Source organism: Carcharhinus amblyrhynchos, unplaced genomic scaffold (assembly GCF_965287045.1).
Source record: "Carcharhinus amblyrhynchos unplaced genomic scaffold, sCarAmb.v2.hapA chromosome_1098, whole genome shotgun sequence".
In the NCBI taxonomy this organism is placed as follows: domain Eukaryota; kingdom Metazoa; phylum Chordata; class Chondrichthyes; order Carcharhiniformes; family Carcharhinidae; genus Carcharhinus; species Carcharhinus amblyrhynchos.
In genome coordinates, this window is record NW_027650838.1 from 2,427 (window position 1) to 28,956 (window position 26,530).

At 50.0% G+C, this 26,530-nt stretch overlaps 1 protein-coding gene across 1 annotated transcript; it reads right to left on the reverse strand.

Annotated features, from left to right (window-relative positions):
* Positions 1-432: 432 nt before the first annotated feature.
* On the reverse strand, positions 433-24,640 carry LOC145340517 (spectrin beta chain, non-erythrocytic 1-like; the record flags this gene model as incomplete). The annotated part of the gene is made up of 9 exons (XM_080184986.1): positions 24,478-24,640; positions 22,427-22,578; positions 20,909-21,082; positions 16,517-16,608; positions 14,931-15,011; positions 12,811-12,926; positions 11,112-11,224; positions 6,259-6,446; positions 433-550 (listed from the first exon to the last, which is right to left on the reverse strand). Coding segments are annotated over exons 1-9 (1,182 nt in total), but the record flags the coding sequence as incomplete, so codon positions are not given.
* Between the last annotated feature and the right edge of the window lie 1,890 nt (positions 24,641-26,530).

Genomic DNA, 26,530 nt, shown 5'->3' on the forward strand with positions numbered 1-26,530 from the left:
TGTCTCTTTACAACAATGCTCAAATTCAGTCCGATCAAATGAATATTGGTAGATAGTTCAAAGTTTATTGATTACTGTCACAAGTAACTCTGCAATGAAGTTACTGTGACAATCCCCTAGTCGCCACACCTCTGGCGCCTGTTCTGGTACACTGAGGGAGAATTTAGCACGGCCAATGCACCCTAACCAGCACGTCTTTCGGACTGTGGGAGGAAACCGGAGCACCCGGAGGAAACCCACGCAGACACAGGGAGAATGCGCAAACTCCACACAGACAGTGACCCGAGCCGGGAATCGAACCCGGGTCCCTGGTGCTGTGAGGCAGCAGTGCTAACCACCGTGCTACCGAATGGGGGGGTCAGTGAACCCTCAGTGCCCTCGAGGCACTGATAAAGAAACAGAGAGCGGCCAGCAGTCACCCCCCGCACTCACCCTGTTGATGTCAGAGATCAGCTTGCCTTCATGCGGAATGTAAAGTTTTTGGTTGTTGGCTCGCAGTTTGCTCTGGATGGTGAACAGCAGAACTTCCAAGTTGCCCTTCTCCTCGAACCTGGACACATAGAAAATTACAGCTCAGAAACAGGCCTTTTGGCCCTTCTTGTCTATGCTGACCCATTTTTTGCCTAGTCCCACTGACCTGCACTTGGACCATATCCCTCCACACCCCTCTCATCCATGAACCCATCCAAGTTTTTCTTAAAAGTGACCCCGCATTTATCCGGCAGCTCATTCCACACTCCCACCACTCTCTGCGTGAAGAAGCCCCCTCCCCCAATATTCCCTTTAAACTGTTGTCCTTTCACCCTTAACCCATGCCCTCTGGTTTTTTTCTCCTCTAGCCTCAGTGGAAAAAGCCTGCTTGCATTCACTCTATCTATACCAATCTCATCTTATGCACCTCTATCAAATCTCCCCTCATTCTTCTACGCTCCAGGGAATGAAGTCCTAACCTATTCAATCTCTCTCTGTAACTCAGCTTCTCAAGTCCCGTCAACAACCTTCTCTGCACTCTCTCAACCTTATTTATATCCTTCCTATAACGAGGTGACCAAAACTGTACACAATACTCTAAATTTGGCCTCACTAATGCATTGTACAACCTTACCAATAACACTCCAACTTTTATACTCGTTACTCCAATAACAATAAGGTGCATTGATATAGCGCCCTCAACATAATGGAATGTCGCTAGGTGCTCCAGGGGCACATTATAAAGTCTGACACATAAGGTGATATCAGGCAGGAATCTCCAGACGCACCTGCCCCAAGACTAGAAACTCCCCGCCTAAGCTCAGTGGACCCTTAAGATGTCTGCTGAAGTTTCCTGTCTCGTCCGCTACGATTCCTACAGTGGTCAAGACGGGTTTTCAGCCGTTAGGTTAGGTGACTAAAACCTTGGTGATATTTGAATTCAATAAAAAAAATCTGGAGTTGAAAGTCGAATAACGGTGACCTTGGAACCATTGTTGGAAAAACCCATCTGGTTCACTAATTTCCTTTAGGAAAGGAAATCTGCCATCCTTACCCAGCCTGGCCTACATGCTGTTCAGCCTGAAAGAACTCTTCAAATGTAGACAATAAAAATATAACAAAATGTATTCCAACTTACGAGTCAAAGATTGAATAAAGAAACTTCATTACTCCAAACTTGAGGCCTCCCCCTGGGCCGCTCCAAGCCAAATATCAATCCCCAACAGGTTCTTATTTATACTGAGTCAGCTGATCAGCACATCATTCTGTCATTGGTTACACGGTTCACTGGGTCAGCTGACCTTGCAGCCAATCAGCCACCTCACGAAGGCAAATGGCGGCCAAGTGGGTAACGAGATGTGACTCAAAGTGCGGCAAGGCAGCCATGTTTTTTTTTGAAGACTTTGTAAGTCAGAGAGCGAGGTGGAGGGTTAGCAAGCTGGAGAAAACATTGGAGTATAGGAACATAGATGCTTTACTGCAATTGTATAGGGCGTTGGTGAGGCTACACCTGGAGTATTGTGTGCAGTTTTGGTGTCCTTATCTGAGCCCTTGCTACAGAGGGAGCACAGCGAAGGTTTACCAGGCTGATTCCTGGGGTGGCAGGTCTGTCATATGAGGAGAATCTTAGTTGGTTAGGATTATATTCACTGGAGTTCAGAAAAGTGGTAAAGGGGATGGATAGGGTAGAGGTAGAGAGATTCTTCCCGCTTAGAAAGGACAGCAGGACTAGAGGGCACAGCCTCAAGATAAGGGGGGGGGGGCAGTTTAGATCAGAGTTGAGGAGGAACTTCTTCACTCAAAGGGTGGTGAATCTCTGGAATTCTCTGCCCATTGAAGTGGTGGAGGCTACCTCGCTAAATATATTTAAGTCACGGGTAGATGGGTTTCTGACAGACAGGGGAATTAAGGGTTATGGGGAGAAAGCGGGAAAGTGGAACTGATCCACTTCAGATCAGCCATGATCTTATTGAATGGCGGGGCAGGCTCGAAGGGCTAGATGGCCGATTCCTGCTCCTATTTCTTATGTTCTTGTGTGAGAGGGGATCTCATAGAAACATAGAAAATTCCAACAGGGTTAGACAGGGTAGATTCAGAAAGAATGTTCCCGATGGTGGGGGAGTCCAGAACTAGGGGTCATGGTTTGAGGATAAGGGGTAAACCTTTTAGGACTGAGGTGAGGAGAAGTTTCTTCACCCAGAGGGTGGGGAATGTGTGGAATTCACTCCCACAAAATGTAGCTGAGACCAAAATGTCTAAATTCAAGAAGACATTAGATATAGCTCTTAGGATTAAAGGGTTCGAGGGATATGGGGGGGGAGAGAAGTGGGGGGGAGAGAAGTGGGGGGGAGAGAAGTGGGGGGGGAGAGAAGTGGGGGGGAGAGAAGTGGGGGGGAGAGAAGTGGGGGGGGAGAGAAGTGGGGGGGAGAGAAGTGGAGGGGGAGAGAAGTGGAGGGGGAGAGAAGTGGAGGGGGAGAGAAGTGGGGGGGGAGAGAAGTGGGGGGGGAGAGAAGTGGGGGGGGAGAGAAGTGGGGGGGGAGAGAAGTGGGGGGGGAGAGAAGTGGGGGGGAGAGAAGTGGGGGGGAGAGAAGTGGAGGGGGAGAGAAGTGGAGGGGGAGAGAAGTGGGGGGGGAGAGAAGTGGGGGGGGAGAGAAGGGGGGGAGAGAAGGGGGGGAGAGAAGGGGGGGGAGAGAAGGGGGGGGAGAGAAGGGGGGGAGAGAGAAGGGGGGGAGAGAAGGGGGGGGAGAGAAGGGGGGGAGAGAAGGGGGGGAGAGAGAGGGGGGGGAGAGAAGGGGGGGGAGAGAAGGGGGGGGAGAGAAGGGGGGGGAGAGAAGGGGGGGGAGAGAAGGGGGGGAGAGAAGGGGGGGGAGAGAAGGGGGGGAGAGAGAAGGGGGGGAGAGAAGGGGGGGGAGAGAAGGGGGGGAGAGAAGGGGGGAGAGAAGGAGGGGAGAGAAGGGGGCGGATCAGGTTATTGAATTTGATGATCAAGATGAATGGGGGAGCAGGCTCGAAGGGCCAAATGGCCTACTCCTGCTTCTAGTTTCCAGGGGTAAGGACTTTATAACTGGTGCAACCATCCATCCCATGTGGAGGTATCGTGTTGCCTAGGGTCCAGGCAGCAATGGCGGGTGAGTGGGGAGATGGTCCAGAAGGTTGGAGTCAGAGGGATGTTGACCTGGAGATTCCACTGTCCCGACTTGACCAGCACCAACTGGGTGGGCGGAATGCCCCACCTGGTTTGAATTCCGGGGACAAGTTAATTTGTACACACGGACAGGTAGTGGGAGTCAGCAACACAGGCCTCAACCCAAACCCTTTGACACAACAAACACTTCGAGGTGTGAGGAGAGATTGACCAGTTTGGGTTCATACTCGCTGGAGTTTAGAAGGATGAGGGGGATCTGATCGAGGTATATAAAATGCTAAAAGGGATTGAGAAAGTGAACAAAGGCCAACAAAACTTACTCCAAATCAAAGAAAAGATTGAATAAAGAAACTTCATTACTCCAAACTCGAGGCCTCACCCTGGGCCACTCCAAGCCAAATATCAATTCCCAACAGGTTCTGATTTATACTGAGTCAGCTGATCACATCTTAGACTAAAGGGATCGAGGGATACGGGGGGTGGGGTGGGGGGGGGATCCTCAGACGGGGCAATCTAGAACAAGAGGTCACAGGCAGAAGTTAAGAGGCGACAGGTTCAAAACTGAGATGAGGAGGAACTATTTCTCGCAGAGGGTGGTGAACTTGTGGAACTCACTCCCCCATAGTGCGGTGGGGTCTGTAGCGTTGAATGGTTTCAAGGAGATAGATAGATTTCTGATTAAAAAAAAGGGATAAGGGGATTTGGAGGACAGGTGGGGAGGTGGATTTGAGACCAGAGAGAGATCAGCCATGCCCTGACTGAATGAGAAGGCTCGAAAGGCTGAATTTGCCTAGTTCTGCTCCTAATTCCTCTGTTCCGACATTGTTCGTGGAATCCCTACAGTGCAGAAGGCAGCCGTTTGGCCCATCGGGTCTGTACTGACCCGTCAGGAACTGTCACGAAACAGATACACGTTTGTACCAGGCAGGTACAAGATATTTAATGCCATTCCCATGGCTGAATCCCCCACTATCAATATCCGGGGGGGGGGGGTGACCATTGACCAGAGACTGAACTGGACCAGCCATATCAATGGTTACCAGAGCAGGTCAGAGGCTGGGAATCTTGCGGCGAGTAACTCACAAAGCCTGTCCACCATCTGCAAGGCACAAGCCAGGAGTGTGATGGAATACTTGTCTGGATGGGTGCAGCTCCAACAACAGCGTCCAGGACAAAGCAGCCCCGCTCGGTTGGCACCCCACCCACAAATATTCACTCCCTCCATCACTGACACACAGTGACAACCGTGAACCATCTATAAGATGCACTGCAGCGACTCACCAAGGCTCCTAAGACCACACCTTCCAAACTCATGACCACTTCTATCTAGAAGCACAAAGGCAGCAGATTCCTGGGATCACCTGGAGATTCCCCTCCAAACCACTCAGCACCCGGACGTGGAGCATATATCCGCCGTTCCTTCACTGTCGCGGGCTCAAAATCCTGGAATTCCCTCCCAAGCAGCAGTGTGGGAGCACCCACACCTCATGGACTTCACCTTCTCAGGGGCCAACGGGCAATAAACGTTGGTCTAGCCAACAACATTAATATCCTATGATCGCACGCAAAAAATCTCTCCATTTATGGCCATAGAATTCATATAATCCCTACAGTGCAGAAAGAGGCCATTCGGCCCACTGCGTCTGCACTGACTCTTTAACAAACCCAGACCTCTCACCCACTCTGTCATCGTAATCCCACACATTTACCTGGGTCAATCCGCCTAACCTACACATCTTTGGACACCAAGGGGCAATTTAGCATGGCCAATCCACCTAACCTACACATCTTTGGACACTAAGGGGCAATTTAGCATGGCCAATCCACCTAACCTGCACATCTTGAGATACTAAGGGACAATTTAGCATGGCCAATCCACCTAATCTGCACATCTTTGGACACTAAGGGGCAATTTAGCATGGCCAATCCACCTAACCTGTGCATCTTGAGATACTAAGGGACAATTTAGCATGGCCAATCCATCTAACCTGCACGTCTTTGGACAATAAGGGGCAATTTAGCATGGCCAATCCACCTAACCTGCACATCTTTGGACACTAAGGGACAATTTAGCATGGCCAATCCACCTAACCCGCACATCTTTAGACACTAAGGGGCAATTTAGCATGGCCCATCCACCTAACCTACACATCTTTGGACACTAAGGGGCAATTTAGCATGGCCAATCCACCTAACCTACACATCTTTGGACACTAAGGGGCAATTTAGCATGGCCAATCCACCTAACCTACACATCTTTGGACACTAAGGGGCAATTTAGCATGGCCAATCCACCTAACCCGCACATCTTTAGACACTAAGGGGCAATTTAGCATGGCCCATCCACCTAACCTACACATCTTTGGACACTAAGGGGCAATTTAGCATGGCCAATCCACCTAACCTACACATCTTTAGACACTAAGGGACAATTTAGCATGGCCAATCCACCTAACCCACACATCTTTAGACACTAAGGGACAATTTAGCATGGCCAATCCACCTAACCTGCATATCTTCAGAGTGTGGGAGGAAACAGGAGCACCCGGAGAAATCCCACGCAGACACACTCTGTCTGTGTACAGTCAGAAATCCTGTGCCTCTGATGATATCTGGATTTGCCCCCTTTACACAGTGCTTACTTTAAGGGTTTCTCCACAGTGCAGTAGGTGGTGAAAGCTTGAAGCTGCTGCTGAACACCGGTCAGCGAGTTTGCAAATCGCTGATTGCTGATAAGGGCAATGGTTTTTTCAATCCACTCGAGCAGTTCAGACGCTAACGTTTCATATCTCGCAATAATCTGTTCAATCTCCAGGGCTTTCTCCAAGACCTGGCAGAGAGAGAGAGGGAGAGAGGGAGGGAGAGAGAGAGAGAGAAGGACGGATTGAGAGAGAGTACAACAGACAGACAAAGGGAGAAATGGAAAGAGACAGCGAGACAGATATTGAAGGCTGGACTTCAGGGCCGGTAGCTCAACTTAGCAAATTTCTCAGTTAAAAAGTACCCTAAATCATTATTTTTTTTGAGGGGGGGAGGCAGTTTGTTTGGTGGAGGTGGTGGATGCAAGATTGGGGCATTCCGATTGTTATAGGAAATTTTAGACCCTCTAGTTCCCCCCTCCCACCACCTCATCAACCTCCCATGGCACCGCTTGCCAATCAACCAACATGCACCAGGGGCAGCCCTCAGGGTCCATGTGGAGATGAAAGGTAGATATAAACAGGCGAAAATCTAACACAGCTCTCACTGTGCAGATTCGATACAGGCGCCCATTCATTTAAGTCTCCACAAGGTGTTACTCCATCGTCAAAAACAAACTTCCGCACATATCCCTAATCCCTCAATAGTGTGTTGAATGTGTCAGTCGGTCAGCGGCAGTGAGGTGGATGGGCCAACCAGGAGGAGGGATTTAAAGGAGGTATTGATGAGTCTGCCTGGCAGGAGGCTGTGACGAGGTGGGATGGACTCCGCGCACAGCAGGCAGGGGGTTCACCCTCAAACAGCGTTCTCAGGTGGTATAATCTGGTGTTGGGGTGGCTGGCTGGATTTTGTCCCTGTTTGTCACTGGGATGTTACCCCAGGGGTGCGGGGAGGGGGGGGGTGCATAAATTTCACATCGCTCCACTACCCCATTCCCCAAATTCCCTCCTCCCGCACATTCCTCCCCATGCCCCTCACATCACCCCCTCCCTCCCCACCACATTCCCTCCACCAACCCCACATTCCCCCACTTCTCCACCAAACACTTCCAGCCCCGTCCCCAGTGGGTGCTGAGAGTATTCAGATCATTGGGGCGCACGCGCGCGCACATACACACACACACACACACACACACACACACACACACACACACACACACACACACACACACACACACACACACACACACACACACACACACACACACACACACACACACACACACACACACGGTGAGACACTGAGAGGTAAAGGTAAAGTCACTGACAGCGTGGCGGATAGAGGGAATGCTGAAACGGACCGAGAGATAAAGATAGAGAGGTAAACAAGAAGAGAGACAGGAACAGAAGCCAAACAGAGAGAGAGAGGCGGGGAGGGGGAGAGAGAGAGAGAGAGGCAGACAGAGAGATGGATTGAGAAAAATAGAGAGAGAGAAAAATAGAGAGTTATAGAGAGAGAGATATATATATATATATATATAGAGAGAGAGAGAGAGAGATATATAGAGATATATATATCGAGAGAGAGAGATATAAATATAGAGAGAGAGATATATATATATAGAGAGATATATATATAGAGATATATATATATAGAGAGAGAGATATATAAATATAGAGAGAGAGATATATATATAGAGAGAGAGATATATATATATAGAGATATATATATATATAGAGAGAGAGAGAGAGATATAGAGATATATATATCGAGAGAGAGAGATATAAATATAGAGAGAGAGATATATGTATATAGAGAGATATATATATAGAGATATATATATAGAGAGAGAGAGATATATAAATATAGAGAGAGAGATATATATATATAGAGAGATATATATATATAGAGATATATATATAGAGAGAGAGATATATATAAATATAGAGAGAGAGATATATATATAGATATATATATATACATATAGAGAGAGAGATATATAAATATAGAGAGAGATAATATGTAGAGAGAGAGATAATATATAGAGAGATATATATATATATAGAGAGAGATATATATAGAGAGAGATACATATATATAGAGAGAGAGATATATATATATATAGAGAGAGAGATATATATATATATAGAGAGATATATATATATAGAGAGAGAGATATATATATATAGAGAGAGAGAGATATATAGATATATATATATTATATAGAGAGAGAGATAGAGAGGGAGAGAGAGAGAGATATATATATAGAAAGAGAGAGAGAGAGAGAGGTAGGGAGGGAAGACAGACATGGGAAAGAGAGAGAAAGGAGCGGAAATAGAGGGAAGAGAAATACTGAGTGATATGAAGACTACAAGAGATAGACAGTGGATGTGGGATAAAGATGCAACTCTGGGATGGAGAAAATAACTGTGTGAGGAGAGTCTGGAGGGAATACAGAAAATGTTCACCAGGATGTTGCCTGGTATGGAGGGGGTATCAGCTGTGAGGAGAGATTGAATCAACTGGGATTGTTCTCCCGGGAAAAACAGATGCAACCTGATAGAAGTTTGTAAAACTACGAGGGGCATCGATAAGGTGAACAGTCGGAAGCTTTTTCCCAGGGCAGAAATGACAATTACAAGGGGTAAGGGGGGAATGGTTCAGTGGAGGTGGCCTTTGGCAGATGAGGAGAATCCAAAGAGATTCTACAAATACAGAAAGGGCAAAAGAATAACTAGGGAGAGAGTAGGGCCTCTTAAAGACCAACAAGGTAATCTATGTGCGGAACCACAAGAGATCAATGAGATCCTAAATGAACATTTACTGTTGAGAAAAGCGTGAATGTTAGGGAACTTGGGGGATTAAATAGTGATGTCTTGTGGAGTGTACATATTGCAGAGGAGGTGGTGCTGGAAATCTTAAAGCACATCAAGATCGATAAATCCCTGGGACCTGATGAAGTGTGGGAGGCTAGAGAGGAAATTGGAGGTCCCCTAGCCGAGATATTTGAATCATCGATAGTCACAGGTGAGGTGCCTGAAGGCTGGAGAGTGGCAAATGTGCCTTTGTTTAAAAAGGGCTGCAGGGATAAGCCTGGGAGGCCAGTGAGACTCACATCTGTGGTGGGTAAATTGAGAGTGAGAGAGCAGGAACAAGAAGCAACCAGTGGAAGCCAGGAGAGTAAAGGAGGGACAGCAAAGAGAGAGTGAATGTGTGAGAGGTGAGAAAGAAGGTGAGAGAGCAAGAGCAAATGTGAAAGAGATGGAGAAATCACTCAAGGATAAATTTACAAGGGAGAGGGGGGTTAGCAGGAATAGAGAGGATAGTGTGTAACCAAGAGAGGGTATTTGAATTCTTTGTGTAACTTTGAACTGGACCTCAGTGCATTATTGTGACTGAGCTGTCACTGCCTGTGAAATGTCTGGCTAACTACGCTGTCCGCATTATACCTATCAGAACGGAACAGTGCTAACATTTAAATAGGTCTGTAGTGGGAAGGTGAAGATATCAAGCACACACTGGCAGCAATGGGAGGCACCAGATAAATGAGGAATAGTTAGCACAGGCAGGAGCAAACTGGGGGAGCGCATAATGGGAGCAAATGTTACACAGTGTGTACCAGGAGTGGATGGGAATGTAGGATACACCGGGAATGAACGGAAGGGTGGTGTCTGGAACAAGCTGCCAGAGGCAGTAGTAGAGGAGAGTACAGTTTGGTCTTTTAAAAAGCATTTAGACAGTTATATGGGTAAGGTGGGTATAGAGAGACATGGGCCACTGGGGTTAGTTTAAGGGTAAAAACGGGGCAGTATGGACAAGTTGGGCTGAATGGCCTGTTTCCAAGCTGTAAACCTCTATGACTCTCTGAACGTGGGGATATATTGGGAATGGATGGGAACGTACTGGATGTACTGGGAATGAATAAGAATGTACTTGATAGACCAGGAATGGATAGGAACATGTTGGATGTACCGGGAATGGATGGGAATGTACTGGATATACCGGAAATGGATGGGAACGTGGAGATAAAACCAGGAATGGATGGGAATGTAGTAGATATATTGGGAATGGGCGGGAATGTGTTGGATATATCGAGAATGGATGGGAATGTGATGGAGATACCGGGAATTGATGGGAATGTGTTGGATATACCGGGAATGGATGGGAATATATTGGGAATGGATGGCATAGTGTTGGATACACCGGGAATGGATGGGAATGTGGGGATAAAACCAGGAATGGATGGGAATGTGGGGATATATCGGGAATGGATGGGAATGTAGTAGATATACTGGGAATGTGTTGGATATATCGAGAATGGATGGGAATGTACTGGGAATGGATGGGAACATGTTGGATACACCGGAAGTGGATGGGAATGTGTGGATATACCGGGAATGGATGAAAATGTGGGGATATACCGGGAATGGATGAAAATGTGGGGATATACCAGGAATGGATGAAAATGTGGGGATATACCGGGAATGGATGAAAATGTGGGGATATATCGGGAATGGATGAAAATGTGGGGATATACCGGGAATGGATGAAAATGTGGGGATATACCGGGAATGGATGAAAATGTGGGGATATATCGGGAATGGAAGGGAATGTGTTGAATGTACCGGAAATGGATGGTGTGAGCAGGATAACACTCAGATTGGACAATGTAATGGAGGTTGCCGCTATTGGCCAACAGGCCATGAAGGTTCTTGATGACAGATGAACCCTGGGCAGTTTCCAGGCCACCCGCGATTAGCTCTTTGACGCAGTCTCCAGTTTCTAAAGCAGCGGAGGAGTTTCTGGCCCAATCCGAGCCGGTCTCTCACCTTTCCAATCCGAGCCGGTCTCTCACCTTTCCAATCCGCTTGCCCTCCACAGCAAGTGCCTTCATCTTTGAGAAGTAATGATAGTAGGAAACCACGTAGGTGATAATGGACTTTTCATCAGGGTTCTCCGTGTTGACATCTACAGGTCGAGATTTAAAGAGTAAGAAATGTAGAGAAGGGGCTGGCCACCCTCAATGTTCCCACATCTCCCCAAGATCGTCTGTCAATGCTAGCAACTCAATCATTGGCTGGAAGGAATAATAATTTGCTACCAAATTATCTCCATCAAACACTCCCAGGACAGGTACAGCACGGGGTTAGATACAGAGTAAAGCTCCCTCTACACTGTCCCCCCATCAAACACTCCCAGGACAGGTACAGCACGGGGTTAGATACAGAGTAAAGCTCCCTCTACACTGTCCCCCCATCAAACACTCCCAGGACAGGTACAGCACGGGGTTAGATACAGAGTAAAGCTCCCTCTACACTGTCCCCCATCAAACACTCCCAGGACAGGTACAGCACGGGGTTAGATACAGAGTAAAGCTCCCTCTACACTGTCCCCCCATCAAACACTCCCAGGACAGATACAGCACAGGGTTAGATACAGAGTAAAGCTCCCTCTACACTGTCCCCCCATCAAACACTCCCAGGACAGGTACAGCACGGGGTTAGATACAGAGTAAAGCTCCCTCTACACTGTCCCCATCAAACACTCCCAGGACAGGTACAGCACGGGGTTAGATACAGAGTAAAGCTCCCTCTACACTGTCCCCATCAATCACTCCCAGGACAGGTACAGCACGGGGTTAGATACAGAGTAAATCTCCCTCTACACTGTCCCCATCAAACACTCCCAGGACAGGTACAGCACGGGGTTAGATACAGAGTAAAGCTCCCTCTACACTGTCCCCCCATCAAACACTCCCAGGATAGGTACAGCACAGGGTTCGATACAGAGTAAAGCTCCCTCTACACTGTCCCCATCAAACACTCCCAGGACAGGTACAGCACGGGGTTAGATACAGAGTAAAGCTCCCTCTACACTGTCCCCATCAATCACTCCCAGGACAGGTACAGCACGGGGTTAGATACAGAGTAAATCTCCCTCTACACTGTCCCCATCAAACACTCCCAGGACAGGTACAGCACGGGGTTAGATACAGAGTAAAGCTCCCTCTACACTGTACCCCCATCAAACACTCCCAGGGCTGGTACATGTTACTGGGAATCAGATTGAGTGTGCTGGACAGTCAGTGGCTCTGTTGTGCAGTGTGAAATGAATGCTCCCAACAAAATACCATTGACTGCTTAGAATCATATGATCCCTACAGTGCAGAAGGGGGTCATTGGTCCCATCAAACCTGCATTGAGGCTGTACCGATGATAATCCCATGCAGACCCTATCCCCGTAACCCCACATATTTACCCAGTTATCCTCCGAATTGATTAGGGGCAATTTAGCACGGCTAATCCCCCGAACCCACACATTTTTGGAGTGTGGGAAGAAACTGGAGTATCCAGAGGAAACCCACGCAGACATGGGGAGAATGTGCAGATTCTACACAGGTAGTGACCCAAGGCGGGAATCTCTGTGAGGCAGCCGTGCTAACCACTGTGCCACTGTACCTGTGAATCAGGATAGACTAGACCGAGATCAGACAATCTGAGTATCTGTACAGGTCTCTCCCTCTCTCTCTCGGTGCCTCCGAGCTCCTCACGTACCTTCTGGGTCCAGGAGTTTGGCCACCCCCAGTCGCTGCTCTGCTACGTTGAACGCCTGCTGGAGGTTAAAGGTCGTGTTGGACTTCTGGAGTTTGGTGAAGTCAATGAGGTCACTCCTGAAAGGTCAAAGTATCGAGTCATTACACCACTCAGGATGTGGAGGCAGCAAGAGGGGGGGAGATACCAAGGAAACAGCGTGAGAGGGGGTGTGAATACAGGGTACAGGAATACGGAGGGGGGGTAATCAAACGGAGGGGGTATAGACTGGCAAAGGAAGGACTTTCCTGTGGAAATAAAACCATCCCAGGGATCTCCTGACTGGTCAATCATGCTCCACCCAACGAGTCCAAAAGGATCACAAAACCCCAGGACCCTGCAGTAGGCCTGAAAGCAACGGCACAGAGCACTGGGCCTCTGAGTCAACTATTTTAACCATGTCCCCTTTCCAGGATGTTTCTGGCAGGCCCTGGATGTTGTTGGTTCCGTTTTGTCTGTGGCTGGTGTCCTTTAATGTTACTGGAGCAGAATAATGGCAACGAAATACCCCGGAAGCTTGGAATTCCACCGTGGAAACAAGGCTTTGGCCTGACCCACTGGCTCTTGGCCAGTCAGAGCAGGGAGGAGATCTTTTCTGATGAGCCACGCACGGCCGAAACGAGAAACAAAATACCGCAGATGCTGGAATAGAAACGACAAACTGGCGGAAACAGGTCGGTCCCCCGAGGGGTGAGGGTGATCGAGTTGGCCGAGGACTGTTTGGGAGACGGGACGGGAGGGGGGCATATTTAGTCAGACGGCAGGGAGGGACCCATTATCTCTCTCCATCCACCTTCCCTCTCCTCGTAGTGGTCATTTTTCTCACGCATTGACACTTGGAATCCTACTGTGCAGAAGAGGCCCTTCGGCCCATCAAGTCTGCACCAACGCATGAAAGATCCTGACCTGCCCACCTAATCCCACTCAGCCCATGGCCCTGAATGTTACGGCATGCCCAGTACTCATCCTGGTACTTGTTAAAGGATGTGAGGCACCTCCCCCCTCCACCACCCTCCCAGGTAGCACATTCCAGACCCTCAGCACCCTCTGGGTAAAAGTGTTTTTCCTCAAATCCCCTCTAAACCTCCCAGCCCTCACTTTTAACTTGTGTCCCTCATAACTGACCCTTCAACTAAGGGGAACAGCTCCCTATCCATCCTGCCCGTGCCCCTCATAATCTTGTACACCTCAATCCGGTCACCCCTCAGTCTTCTCTGCTCCAACATAAGAAATAGGAGCAGGAGTTGGCCATCTAGCCCCTCGAGCCTGCCCCGCCATTCAATAAGATCATGGCTGATCTGAAGTGGATCAGTTCCACTTTCCCGCTTTTTCCCCATAACCCTTAATTCCCCTGTCTATCAGAAACCTACCTACCCGTGACTTAAATATATTCAGCGAGGCAGCCTCCACCACTTCAACGGGCAGAGAATTCCAGAGATTCACCACCCTTTGAGTGAAGAAGTTCCTCCTCAACTCTGATCTAAACCGCCACCCCCTTATCTTGAGGCTGTGCCCCCTAGTCCTGCTGTCCTTTCTAAGCAGGAAGAATCTCTCTACCTCTACCCTATCCATCCCCTTCATTATCTTATACGTCTCTATAAGATCCCCCCTCATCCTTCTAAACTCCAACGAGTACAGACCCAGTCTATTTAGTCTCTCTTCATAGTCCAACCCCCTCATCTCCGGTATCAGCCTAGTGAACCTCCTCTGCACTCCCTCCAAGGCCAAAATATCCTTGCGCAAGTGCGGCGACCAAAACTGCACACAGTACTCCAGCGTTACTGCGCGCGGCGCTCCAGCGTTACTGCGCGCGGCGCTCCAGCGTTACTGCGCGCGGCGCTCCAGCGTTACTGCGCGCGGCGCTCCAGCGTTACTGCGCTCGGCGCTCCAGCGTTACTGCGCGCGGCGCTCCAGCGTTACTGCGCGCGGCGCTCCAGCGTTACTGCGCGCGGCGCTCCAGCGTTACTGCGCGCGGCGCTCCAGCGTTACTGCGCGCGGCGCTCCAGTGTTACTGCGCACAGTACTCCAGTATCTACCTCCAGAGTCCATCGGCCCTGTTCCCGCACCCCCCCAGGCCCGGGTACCTGTGTTTGTGAATGAGAGCATTGAAGGCTAGGCCATCACTCCAACTGCTGGTGAAGTTCTGGACGTTTACGCCTGGGTATCTGGGAATGACAATCATAGAAATCATAAAAACCCTACAATACAGAAAGAGGCCCTTCGGCCCATCGAGTCTGTACCGACCACAATCCCAACCAGGCCTTACGCCCACATCCCTACGTATTATACCCACCAATTCCTCCAACCTACGCATCTTGGGGCACTCAGGGGCAATTTCAGCAATGCACCCTAACCCGCACATCTTTGGACTGTGGGAGGAAACCCACGCAGACACGGGGAGAATGTGCAAACTCCACACAGACGGTGACCCCGAGCCGGGAATCGAACCCAGGGTCCCTGGAGCTGTGAAGCAGCCGTGCTAACCCACTGTGCCACCCCATCAAACAAAAACACCGTATTCAGTTCGGGTTGCCAACTGCAAATACATTTTTTGGTCTATTGGGTTATGGGGTGTGACTGTCACCAGCATCTTTTACCCATCCCTAACTGCCCCCCCCCAAACTCAAAGGGTTTGAGAGTCAACCATGTTAGCTGTGGCTCTGGAGTCACATGTAGGCCAGACCGGGTAAGGACGGCAGATTTCCTTCCCTCAAGGGAACCTTCCCTAAGGTTCATTAGCACTGGGACATCCCTGGGAATGTAAAAGGATGTGGAGTGATACTCATGTTTTTCTCTTTTCATTCACAGGATTAAGTCGGTCCGCCTTGTTGTCCAACGAGGGGCATACACGCGATGGGTCGTACTGGGGCTGCTCTTGGATGTTCGAGATTGGCCTAGTGCTTCACGTCGTTAGTGTGCGCTCAAACTGGACCAGATACTGGGCAAGACGACAGCTCAGTGACTATCACTGTTTGCTGTGCAGACACATGGATTTGGGCCGGTGTCTGTGGGAGTTTGCACATTCTCCCCGTGCTGGCGTGGGTTTTCTCCGGGTGCTCCGGTTTCCTCCCACACCCCAAAGAGGTGCTCTTCGGCTGACTGGAGGTAATAAATTGTCCCTAAAATAGTTTCCCTCAATGTGGAATGCCATAAGCTAAGGGTCATGGGTGGAGGGCGGGGACTGGTAATGTTAAAATGGCGGCGTGGGCTCGTTGGGCCGAAGGGCCTGTTTCCCAGGCTGTTTTTGCTCTTTGTTCAGATGGGGGTTGATTCTTAACTGCCTCTCTGAATGGGATGAGCGAGACATTCCGAGTTCAACTAGGGATGGGCAATAAATGTTGGCCCAGCCAGCGACACCCATGTCCCGAGAATGAATAAATTTACAAATCCCTGTGCCCGGCCTGCTGAACTGCGGACTTCTCTGTCCAATCATCTTTGTCTGTTTTAATCGCCATCCCACCACCGCCCCCCCATGTTTGGGGGATGAGCGCGGGGATAACAGCGCAGTGAACTGATGGGTTAGTAATCACTCACCGTAGCACTAACACGACAATCGGTGGCTTCCTTCAGTTGGAAGGAGAAGGGAGAACTCTGACCGCCCCCCCGCAACAAGCCAGTGCCCTCCGACCCCCTCACAGGCGGTGAACTTTAACCCCTCGCAAACACTCACCCTGCCGTCTTCATCTGACACCACAAGAGGAGAGCGTCTTTGGCTGAGCGAGTCTCTCGGTTGTCCTCCGTTTCGATCTTAATCACCTGAATCTAAAACGCAGGCACCAACAAAGAGTGAAACACCAGGAAAATCCACACCTCCCTCCCCCACCCCTCACGGGCCCTCCCTTACGCCATAGAATCCAGACAGGGCAGAAGGAGGCCATTTGGCCCATCCAGTGTGCACTGACGCTCTGAAAGAGCATCTCTCCCAAGTCCACCCTATCCCTGTAACTTTACACATTTAGCATGGCCAATCCACCTAACCTACACATCTTTGGACACTAAGGGGCAATTTAGCATGGCCAATCCACCTAACCTGCACATCTTTGGACACTAAGGGGCAATTTAGCATGGCCAATCCACCTAACCTGCACATCTTTGGACACTAAGGGGCAATTTAGCATGGCCAATCCACCTAACCTGCACATCTTTGGACACTAAGGGGCAATTTAGCATGGCCAATCCACCTAACCTACACATCTTTGGACACTAAGGGGCAATTTAGCATGGCCAATCCACCTAACCTGCACATCTTTGGACACTAAGGGGCAATTTAGCATGGCCAATCCACCTAACCTACGCATCTTTGGACACTAAGGGGCAATTTAGCATGGCCAATCCACCTAACCTACGCATCTTTGGACACTAAGGGGCAATTTAGCATGGCCAATCCACCTAACCTACACATCTTTGGACACTAAGGGGCAATTTAGCATAGCCAATCCACCTAACCTACACATCTTTGGACACTAGGGGGCAATTTAGCATGGCCAATCTACCTAACCTACGCATCTTTGGACACTAAGGGGCAATTTAGCATGGCCAATCCACCTAACCTGCACATCTTTGGACACTAAGGGGCAATTTAGCATCGCCAATCCACCTAACCTACACATCTTTGGACACTAAGGGGCAATTTAGCATGGCCAATCCACCTAACCTTCGCATCGTTGGACACTAAGGGGCAATTTAACATGGCCAATCCACCTAACCTACACATCTTTGGACACTAGGGGGCAATTTAGCATGGCCAATCCACCTAACCTACACATCTTTGGACACTAGGGGGCAATTTAGCATGGCCAATCCACCTAACCTACACATCTTTGGACACTAGGGGGCAATTTAGCATGGTCAATCCACCTAACCTGCACATCTTTGGACACTAGGGGGCAATTTAGCATGGCCAATCCACCTAACCTGCACATCTTTGGACACTAAGGGGCAATTTAGCATGGCCAATCCACCTAACCTTCACATCTTTGGACACTAAGGGGCAATTTAGCATGGCCAATCCACCTAACCTGCACATCTTTGGACACGAAGGGGCAATTTAGCATGGCCAATCCACCTAACCTGCACACCTTTGGAGACTAAGGGACAATTTAGCATGGTCAATACCCCTAACCTACACATCTTTGTACACTAAGGGACAATTTAGCATGGCCAATCCACCTAACCCGCACATCTTTGGACACTAAGGGGCAATTTAGCATGGCCAATCCACCTAACCCGCACATCTTTGGACACTGAGGGGCAATTTAGTATGGCCAATCCACCTAACCCACACATCTTTGGACACTAAGGGGCAATTTAGCATGGCCAATCCACCTAACCTGCACATCTTTGGACACTAAGGGGCAATTTAGCATGGCCAATCCACCTAACCTGCACATCTTTGGACACTATGGGGCAATTTAGCATGGCCAATCCTCCTAACCTACACATCTTTGGACACTAAGGGGCAATTTAGCATGGCCAATCCACCTAACCTGCACATCTTTGGACACTAAGGGGCAATTTAGCATGGCCAATCCACCTAACCTACACATCTTTGGACACTAAGGGGCAATTTAGCATCGCCAATACCCCTAACCTACACATCTTTGGACACTAAGAGGCAATTTAGCATGGCCAATCCACCTAACCTACACATCTTTGGACACTAGGGGGCAATTTAGCATGGCCAATCCACCTAACCTACACATCTTTGGACACTAGGGGGCAATTTAGCATGGCCAATCCACCTAACCTACACATCTTTGGACACTAGGGGGCAATTTAGCATGGTCAATCCACCTAACCTGCACATCTTTGGACACTAGGGGGCAATTTAGCATGGCCAATCCACCTAACCTGCACATCTTTGGACACTAAGGGGCAATTTAGCATGGCCAATCCACCTAACCTTCACATCTTTGGACACTAAGGGGCAATTTAGCATGGCCAATCCACCTAACCTGCACATCTTTGGACACTAAGGGGCAATTTAGCATGGCCAATCCACCTAACCTGCACAACTTTGGAGACTAAGGGACAATTTAGCATGGTCAATACCCCTAACCTACACATCTTTGTACACTAAGGGACAATTTAGCATGGCCAATCCACCTAACCCGCACATCTTTGGGCACTAAGGGGCAATTTAGCATGGCCAATCCACCTAACCTGCACATCTTTGGACACTAAGGGGCAATTTAGCATGGCCAATCCACCTAACCCGCACATCTTTGGACACTGAGGGGCAATTTAGTATGGCCAATCCACCTAACCTACACATCTTTGGACACTAAGGGGCAATTTAGCATGGCCAATCCACCTAACCTGCACATCTTTGGACACTAAGGGGCAATTTAGCATGGCCAATCCACCTAACCTGCACATCTTTGGACACTATGGGGCAATTTAGCATGGCCAATCCTCCTAACCTACACATCTTTGGACACTAAGGGGCAATTTAGCATGGCCAATCCACCTAACCTGCACATCTTTGGACACTAAGGGGCAATTTAGCATGGCCAATCCACCTAACCTACACATCTTTGGACACTAAGGGGCAATTTAGCATGGCCAATACCCCTAACCTACACATCTTTGGACACTAAGAGGCAATTTAGCATGGCCAATCCACCTAACCTACACATCTTTGGACACTAGGGGGCAATTTAACATGGTCAATCCACCTAACCTGCACATCTTTGGACACTAAGGGGCAATTTAGCATGGCCAATCCACCTAACCTGCACATCTTTGGACACTAAGGGGCAATTTAGCATGGCCAATCCACCTAACCTGCACATCTTTGGACACGAAGGGGCAATTTAGCATGGCCAATCCACCTAACCTGCACACCTTTGGAGACTAAGGGACAATTTAGCATGGTCAATACCCCTAACCTACACATCTTTGTACACTAAGGGACAATTTAGCATGGCCAATCCACCTAACCCGCACATCTTTGGGCACTAAGGGGCAATTTAGCATGGCCAATCCACCTAATCCGCACATCTTTGGACACTAAGGGGCAATTTAGCATGGCCAATCCACCTAACCTGCACATCTTTGGGCACTAAGGGGCAATTTAGCATGGCCAATCCACCTAACCCGCACATCTTTGGACACTGAGGGGCAATTTAGTATGGCCAATCCACCTAACCTACACATCTTTGGACACTAAGGGGCAATTTAGCATGGCCAATCCACCTAACCTGCACATCTTTGGACACTAAGGGGCAATTTAGCATGGCCAATCCTCCTAACCTACACATCTTTGGACACTAAGGGGCAATTTAGCATGGCCAATCCACCTAACCTGCACATCTTTGGACACTAAGGGGCAATTTAGCATGGCCAATCCACCTAACCTACACATCTTTGGACACTAAGGGGCAATTTAGCATGGCCAATCCACCTAACCTACACATCTTTGGATCATGGGAGGAAACCAGAACAGACACGGGGAGAACATTCAAACTTCACACAGTAACCCAAGGCCGGAATTGAACCCGGGTCCCTGACGCTATGAGGCAGCAGTGCTAACCACCGTACTCACTCCTCATTCTCTAAGGTACACTGATAAACAGAAAGGGCAGGTCTATTCCCCACTCACAGCCCCTCTCCCTCCAATCACAAGCACCTACCCTCACCTTCTTCCACTCGAACCCTCAGCACCTCAGACCCTCCAGCACTCACCCACCCACTCAGCTTCTCCCTTCCTCTCTCTCTCTCTCGCTTACCTCCCTCCTCTTTCCCCTCATCCTCCTGCCCCACACTCGGACCTCCAAGTCCCAGCATCTCCTCCAGCGCAACCCTCGTCCAATTCCCACCCCACCTCCAAGCCTCTCCCCTATCCAACCTCTGTCTCCCCCTTTCAATCCCTTTCCTATTTGCCCACATCTCCCTCCTCCCCCCCTCACTCTCCATCCCTCAGCCTCCTACCCCTAACCTGAGGCAACGATGACCTCAACTTTCAGACAGGCCCTTAAACATTTGTACCCGGGAGTGCAGGCGCTGATGTGGACACCCCAGGCTGGTCCTCGGTGGGATGGCCGTTTCGGGAGGTCAGTACCTGGAAACGGAGGATGATGGTCCAGATGAGGCCGAGGGTGAGACGATGGTTTCCGTCCACGATGTCGTGCGAGCCCACGTTCTCCAGGTGCACCCGCTGCTCCTTCAGGAACTGCAGTGCCTTGTCCACGTTCTCCAGGGAATGGATTCGCATCCGGCCCCGAGTTGGCTTGGGCTGCAGAGACAGAGAGAGGACAATTAATACTGACACACGCCCATCTCTGATACATTCCATATCACCGGGTGCTCCGGGTTCCTCCCACAGTCCAAAGATGTGCAGCTTAGATGGATTGGCCATGCTAAATTGCCCCTTAGTGCCCAAAGATGTGTAGGTTAGGTGGATTGGCCATGCTAAATTGCCCCTTAGTGTCCAAAGATGTGCAGGTTTGGTGGATTGGCCATGCTAAATTGCCCCTTAGTGTCCAAAGATGTGCGGGTTAGGTGGATTGGCCATGCTAAATTGCCCCTTAGTGTCCAAAGATGTGCAGGTTAGGTGGATTGGCCATGCTAAATTGCCCCTTAGTGTCCAAAGATATGCAGGTTTGGTGGATTGGCCATGCTAAATTGCCCCTTAGTGTCCAAAGATGTGCAGGTTAGGTGGATTGGCCATGCTAAATTGCCCCTTAGTGTCCAAAGATGTGCAGGTTAGGTGGATTGGCCATGCTAAATTGCCCCTTAGTGTCCAAAGATGTGTAGGTTAGGTGGATTGGCCATGCTAAATGGCCCCTTAGTGTCCAAAGATGTGTAGGTTAGGTGGATTGGCCATGCTAAATTGCCCCTTAGTGCCCAAAGATGTGTAGGTTAGGTGGATTGGCCGTGCTAAATTGCCCCTTAGTGTCCAAAGATGTGTAGGTTGGGTGGATTGGCCGTGCTAAATTGTCCCTTAGTGCCCAAAGATGTGTAGGTTAGGTGGATTGGCCATGCTAAATTGCCCCTTAGTGCCCAAAGATGTGTAAGTTAGGTGGATTGGCCATGTTAAATTGCCCCTTAGTGCCCAAAGATGTGTAGGTTAGGTGGATTGGCCATGCTAAATTGCCCCTTAGTGCCCAAAGATGTGTAGGTTAGGTGGATTGGCCATGCTAAATTGCCCCTTAGTGCCCAAAGATGTGTAGGTTGGGTGGATTAGCCATGCTAAATTGTCCCTTAGTGTCCAAAGAGATAGCAGGGTAAATGCATGGGTTTACAAGGTTAGGGTGGGTCTGGGTGACTGGAAACTCACGCAGACGCCACACAAACAGTGACCCGAGGCCGGAATTGAGCCCAGGTCCCTGGTGCAGTTGGCAAATGTAACACCACAATTAGGTGTTAGCAGTGCTGTGCTGCAGTGCTAACCACTGTACCATTGGAGATGCTGTGATGCAGGGCCTCAATGGGCAGAATGGCCTCTTTCTGCACTGTAGGGATTCTACGATTCTCCAGGGTGGATGAAGTTGGTGGTAATGTATTAACACGGATAAAGGACTGGGATCAGGGACCAGGACAACCGGGTAATCGGCAGGAATATCCAGAAGGCTTTTACCAGCTGCTCTCCTGATAGAACTTCCAGCAGCTTGGTCAACACGCAGCCATCACGGAGATCCACGTACAGATCCGTCACCCGACACAGCACCCGGGCTAGATGGGAGTTCATCCACTTTGTAAAGGTCTTCTTCTGTACAGCATCACGCTCATCTGAAAAGGCAAAGATTGGCCATGCTAAATTGCCCCTTAGTATCCAAAGATGTGTAGGTTAGGTGGATTGGCCATGCTAAATTGCCCCTTAGTGTCCAAAGATGTGTAGGTTAGGTGGATTGGCCATGCTAAATTGCCCCTTAGTGTCCAAAGATGTGTAGGTTAGGTGGATTGGCCATGCTAAATTGCCCCTTAGTGTCCAAAGATGTGTAGGTTAGGTGGATTGGCCATGCTAAATTGCCCCTTAGTGTCCAAAGATGTGCAGGTTAGGTGGATTGGCCATGCTAAATTGCCCCTTAGTGTCCAAAGATGTGCAGGTTAGGTGGATTGGCCATGCTAAATTGCCCCTTAGTGTCCAAAGATGTGTAGCTTAGGTGGATTGGCCATGCTAAATGGCCCCTTAGTGCCCAAAGATGTGCAGGTTAGGTGGATTAGCCATGCTAAATTGCCCCTTAGTGTCCAAAGATGTGCAGGTTAGGTGGATTGGCCATGCTAAATTGCCCCTTCGTGTCCAAAGATGTGTAGGTTAGGTGAACTGGCCATGCTAAATTGCCCCTTCGTGTCCAAAGATGTGTAGGTTAGGTGAACTGGCCATGCTAAATTGCTCCTTGGTGTCCAAAGATGTGTAAACTGGGGAGATTGGTTGTGCTATGTGTGCGGGGTCATTGGGAATAGGGATGTGGAACCATCCAGTTAAAACACAGCTTCGGAAATCTGAAGAAGGTTAGTGAGTGCTTAGGTTAATTATGTGGTTAGTGGCAGGACCCTGAGCAGCACTGACGTACAGAGGGATCTTGGGGTTCACGTCTCCGAACGTGGGTGTACAGAGAGACAGGCAGGGTAAAGAAAGGCTTATGCTTGCCTTTATACTTGAGTACAAGTGTCAGGATATCGTGTTGCAACTTTATAAAACTTTAGCTAGGCTGCACTTACGAGCATTGCATTCAATTCTGGTCACCACGTTACAGGAAGGCTCTTGAGAGGGTGCAGAGGAGGTTTACCAGGATGAGGCCTGGATTCGAAGGTCTGAGCTATAAGGAGAGGCTGGACAAACTGGGATTGTTTTCTCTGGAGTGACAGAGGCTGAGGGGAGACCTGATAGAAAAACTACAGCACAAACAGGCCCTTCGGCCCACAAGTTTTGCTCGTGATAGAAGTCTATAAAATTATGAGGGGCATAGATAGGGTTGACAGTCAGAATCTTTTCCCCAGAGTTGAAATGTCTAATACCAGGGGGATTATGAGAGGGGGAAAGTTCAAAGGAGATCTGAGGAGCAAATTTATGACACAGAATGGAACCCGCTGCCAGGAGTGGTGGTACAGACAGATAGAATAGGGGCATTTAAGGGGCTTTTAGATAAGCATATGAACGTGCAAGAAATGGAGAGATATTGACCAAAGGCAGGCAGAAGGGATTAGTTTAATTTGGCATCATGGGGGGCACAACACTGTGGGCCGAAGGGCCTGTTCCTGTTCTGTACATTTCTGTGTTCCAACCAAGTCAGACTCAGGAAGATTCTGCAGACACTTCTGGATCAGAGACACTCTCGAGTTTGAAACAAATCCACCCCCTCCCCCTCCTACCGCGGCGCGGTGGGGGGGACACTCGCCGCGGCGAGGGGGGGACACTCGCCGCGGCGAGGGGGGGGACACTCGCCGCGGCGAGGGGGGGGGACACTCGCCGCGGCGAGGGGGGGGACACTCGCCGCGGCGAGGGGGGGCGAGGAGGGGGACACTTGCCGCGGCGAGGGGGGGAGACACTTGCCGCGGCGAGGGGGGTCACTTGCCGCGGCGAGGTGGGGGGACACTCGCCGCGGCGAGGGAGGGGGACACTCGCCGCGGCGAGGGGGGTGGTATTTACTGCAGCGAGGGGGGGTAATTAAACACGGTGGGACTGACCAGCCAGAGCTTTGATCCTGGACGATTCGAAGAGTTTGGACGTGCTGTGTTCCTCTTCCCACTGAGTGTCCGAGTTCTCCCACCGGCTGCTGAGCTTGTACTGGCGCTGGACCTCCATGTTGTCCAGGTCAGTGGCCGTGGACGACATGGCGTCGCGGTCAGAGGTCAGGGGTCAACGCGGCAAGCTGGGGAAAGGAAAGCAAAGGAACCGTTAACGGCGTGAGGGCAGTAATTCACCGCTACAAAACCACAATTCCGCATCTAACGGAGGGGGGGGGCTGGAACGGAGACAAAAAAACATTTCAGTCGAGGTTTTACCAAACGCAACATGGCCTGATTTAACCCTGGTAACCTCTCCCCAAGGCCGATAGTCAACAAACTCCGTCAGGGGAAGCTGAGAAGAATTTTGGAGAGGGATTTCAAGGGAGTGTGAAACGTTCAGAGAGAGAGAAAGGTTTACCAGGAGGTTGCCTGGTATTAGCTACAAGGAGAGATTGAACAAACTGGGGCTGTTCCCCCTGGAAAGACAGAGGATGAGGGGAAGTTAAGAAAATTATAAGGGGTGTGGATAGGGTGAAGAGTTGGGAGCTTTTTTTCCAGCAATGACAATTATAAGGAGACACAAATTCAAGGTAAGAGGGGGAAAGGTTCAGCGGAGGTGTGCGGGGGGGAGTTGATTTTTTACACAGAGGGCAGTAGGAGTCTAGAATACACTGGCAGGTGAGGTGGTTAGAGCAGAGATACTAGCCACATTTCAGACTTGGGGGGGGGCAAGGAAGGGGGGAGGAAGGAAGGGGGAGGCAAGGAAGGGGGGGCAAGGAAGGGGGGGCAAGGAAGGGGGGGGCAAGGAAGGGGGGGGCAAGGAAGGGGGGGGCAAGGAAGGGGGGCAAGGAGGGGGGGGCAAGGAGGGGGGTCAAGGAAGGGGGGGCAAGGAAGGGGGCAAGGGAGGGGGGGGCAAGGAAGGGGGGCAAGGAAGGGGGCAAGGAAGGGGGGGCAAGGAAGGGGGGGCAAGGAAGGGGGGGCAAGGAAGGGGGGGCAAGGAAGGGGGAGGGCAAGGAAGGGGGGGCAAGGGAGGGGGGCAAGGGAGGGGGGGCAAGGAAGGGAGGCAAGGGAGGGGGGGCAAGGAAGGGGGGCAAGGAAGGGGGGGCAAGGAAGGGGGGCAAGGGAGGGGGGGCAAGGAAGGGGGGGCAAGGAAGGGGGGGCAAGGAAGGGGGGGGCAGGAGAGGAAGGAGGGACAAGAATTTGGATTAAAGTGAGGGAGAGTTGTGCAGTGTCGGCCTCACTCTCTCTTCCCAGTTGCCATCTAGATTGGCGGTTGGTGACTAGTGGGGTGCCCCAGGGGTCGGTGCTGGGGCCTCAGCTATTTACCGTTTATATAGATGATCTGGAGGAGGGAACCGAGTGTACGGTGTCGAAATTTGCTGATGACACCAAGATTGGGGGAATGGCAAATTGCGCGGAGGGTGTGGAGAGTCTGCAGAAGGATCTAGATAGGCTGGGCGAATGGGCCAGGAAATGGCAAATGGAATTTAATGTTGGCAAGTGTGAGGTGGTCCACTTTGGTAGGAAGAATGGTAGTGTAGCCAAATAGGCCATCTAAAATGGTGTTTTGTAAAGCACTCTGGGATAACTGGGCAAGAAACTAAACCAACAGGCTGCAGTTTAAAGACAAACAGGCTGCAACCCTGATGAGTGAATACACAGGATATGGGCCATCTCCAGGATGAAAGAGACTTTCTGATCACACTGGGTTGTGTGCCAGACGTAAAGGCACCGGGAATCCTTATTTAGGAGGAAGGTATGTGACCCATGTGCCTACAACACATACAGGCATGGCCACCAGGGACACACCCAGAGATCGGTGTGGTAGCACCTGATTGGACTCTTATCGATCAGGGTGATCAAGTCCTGATCGATTATTGGCAATGGCCAAAAAGGGGCGTGAAACCAAACGGGGTATAAAGGGTGCTGCACAACCAGGAATCTCTCTCTCTCTGATCCCACAAACAAGCTGCAACAATGGTGAACATCGCCAGCAAGAGGAGAGACACCA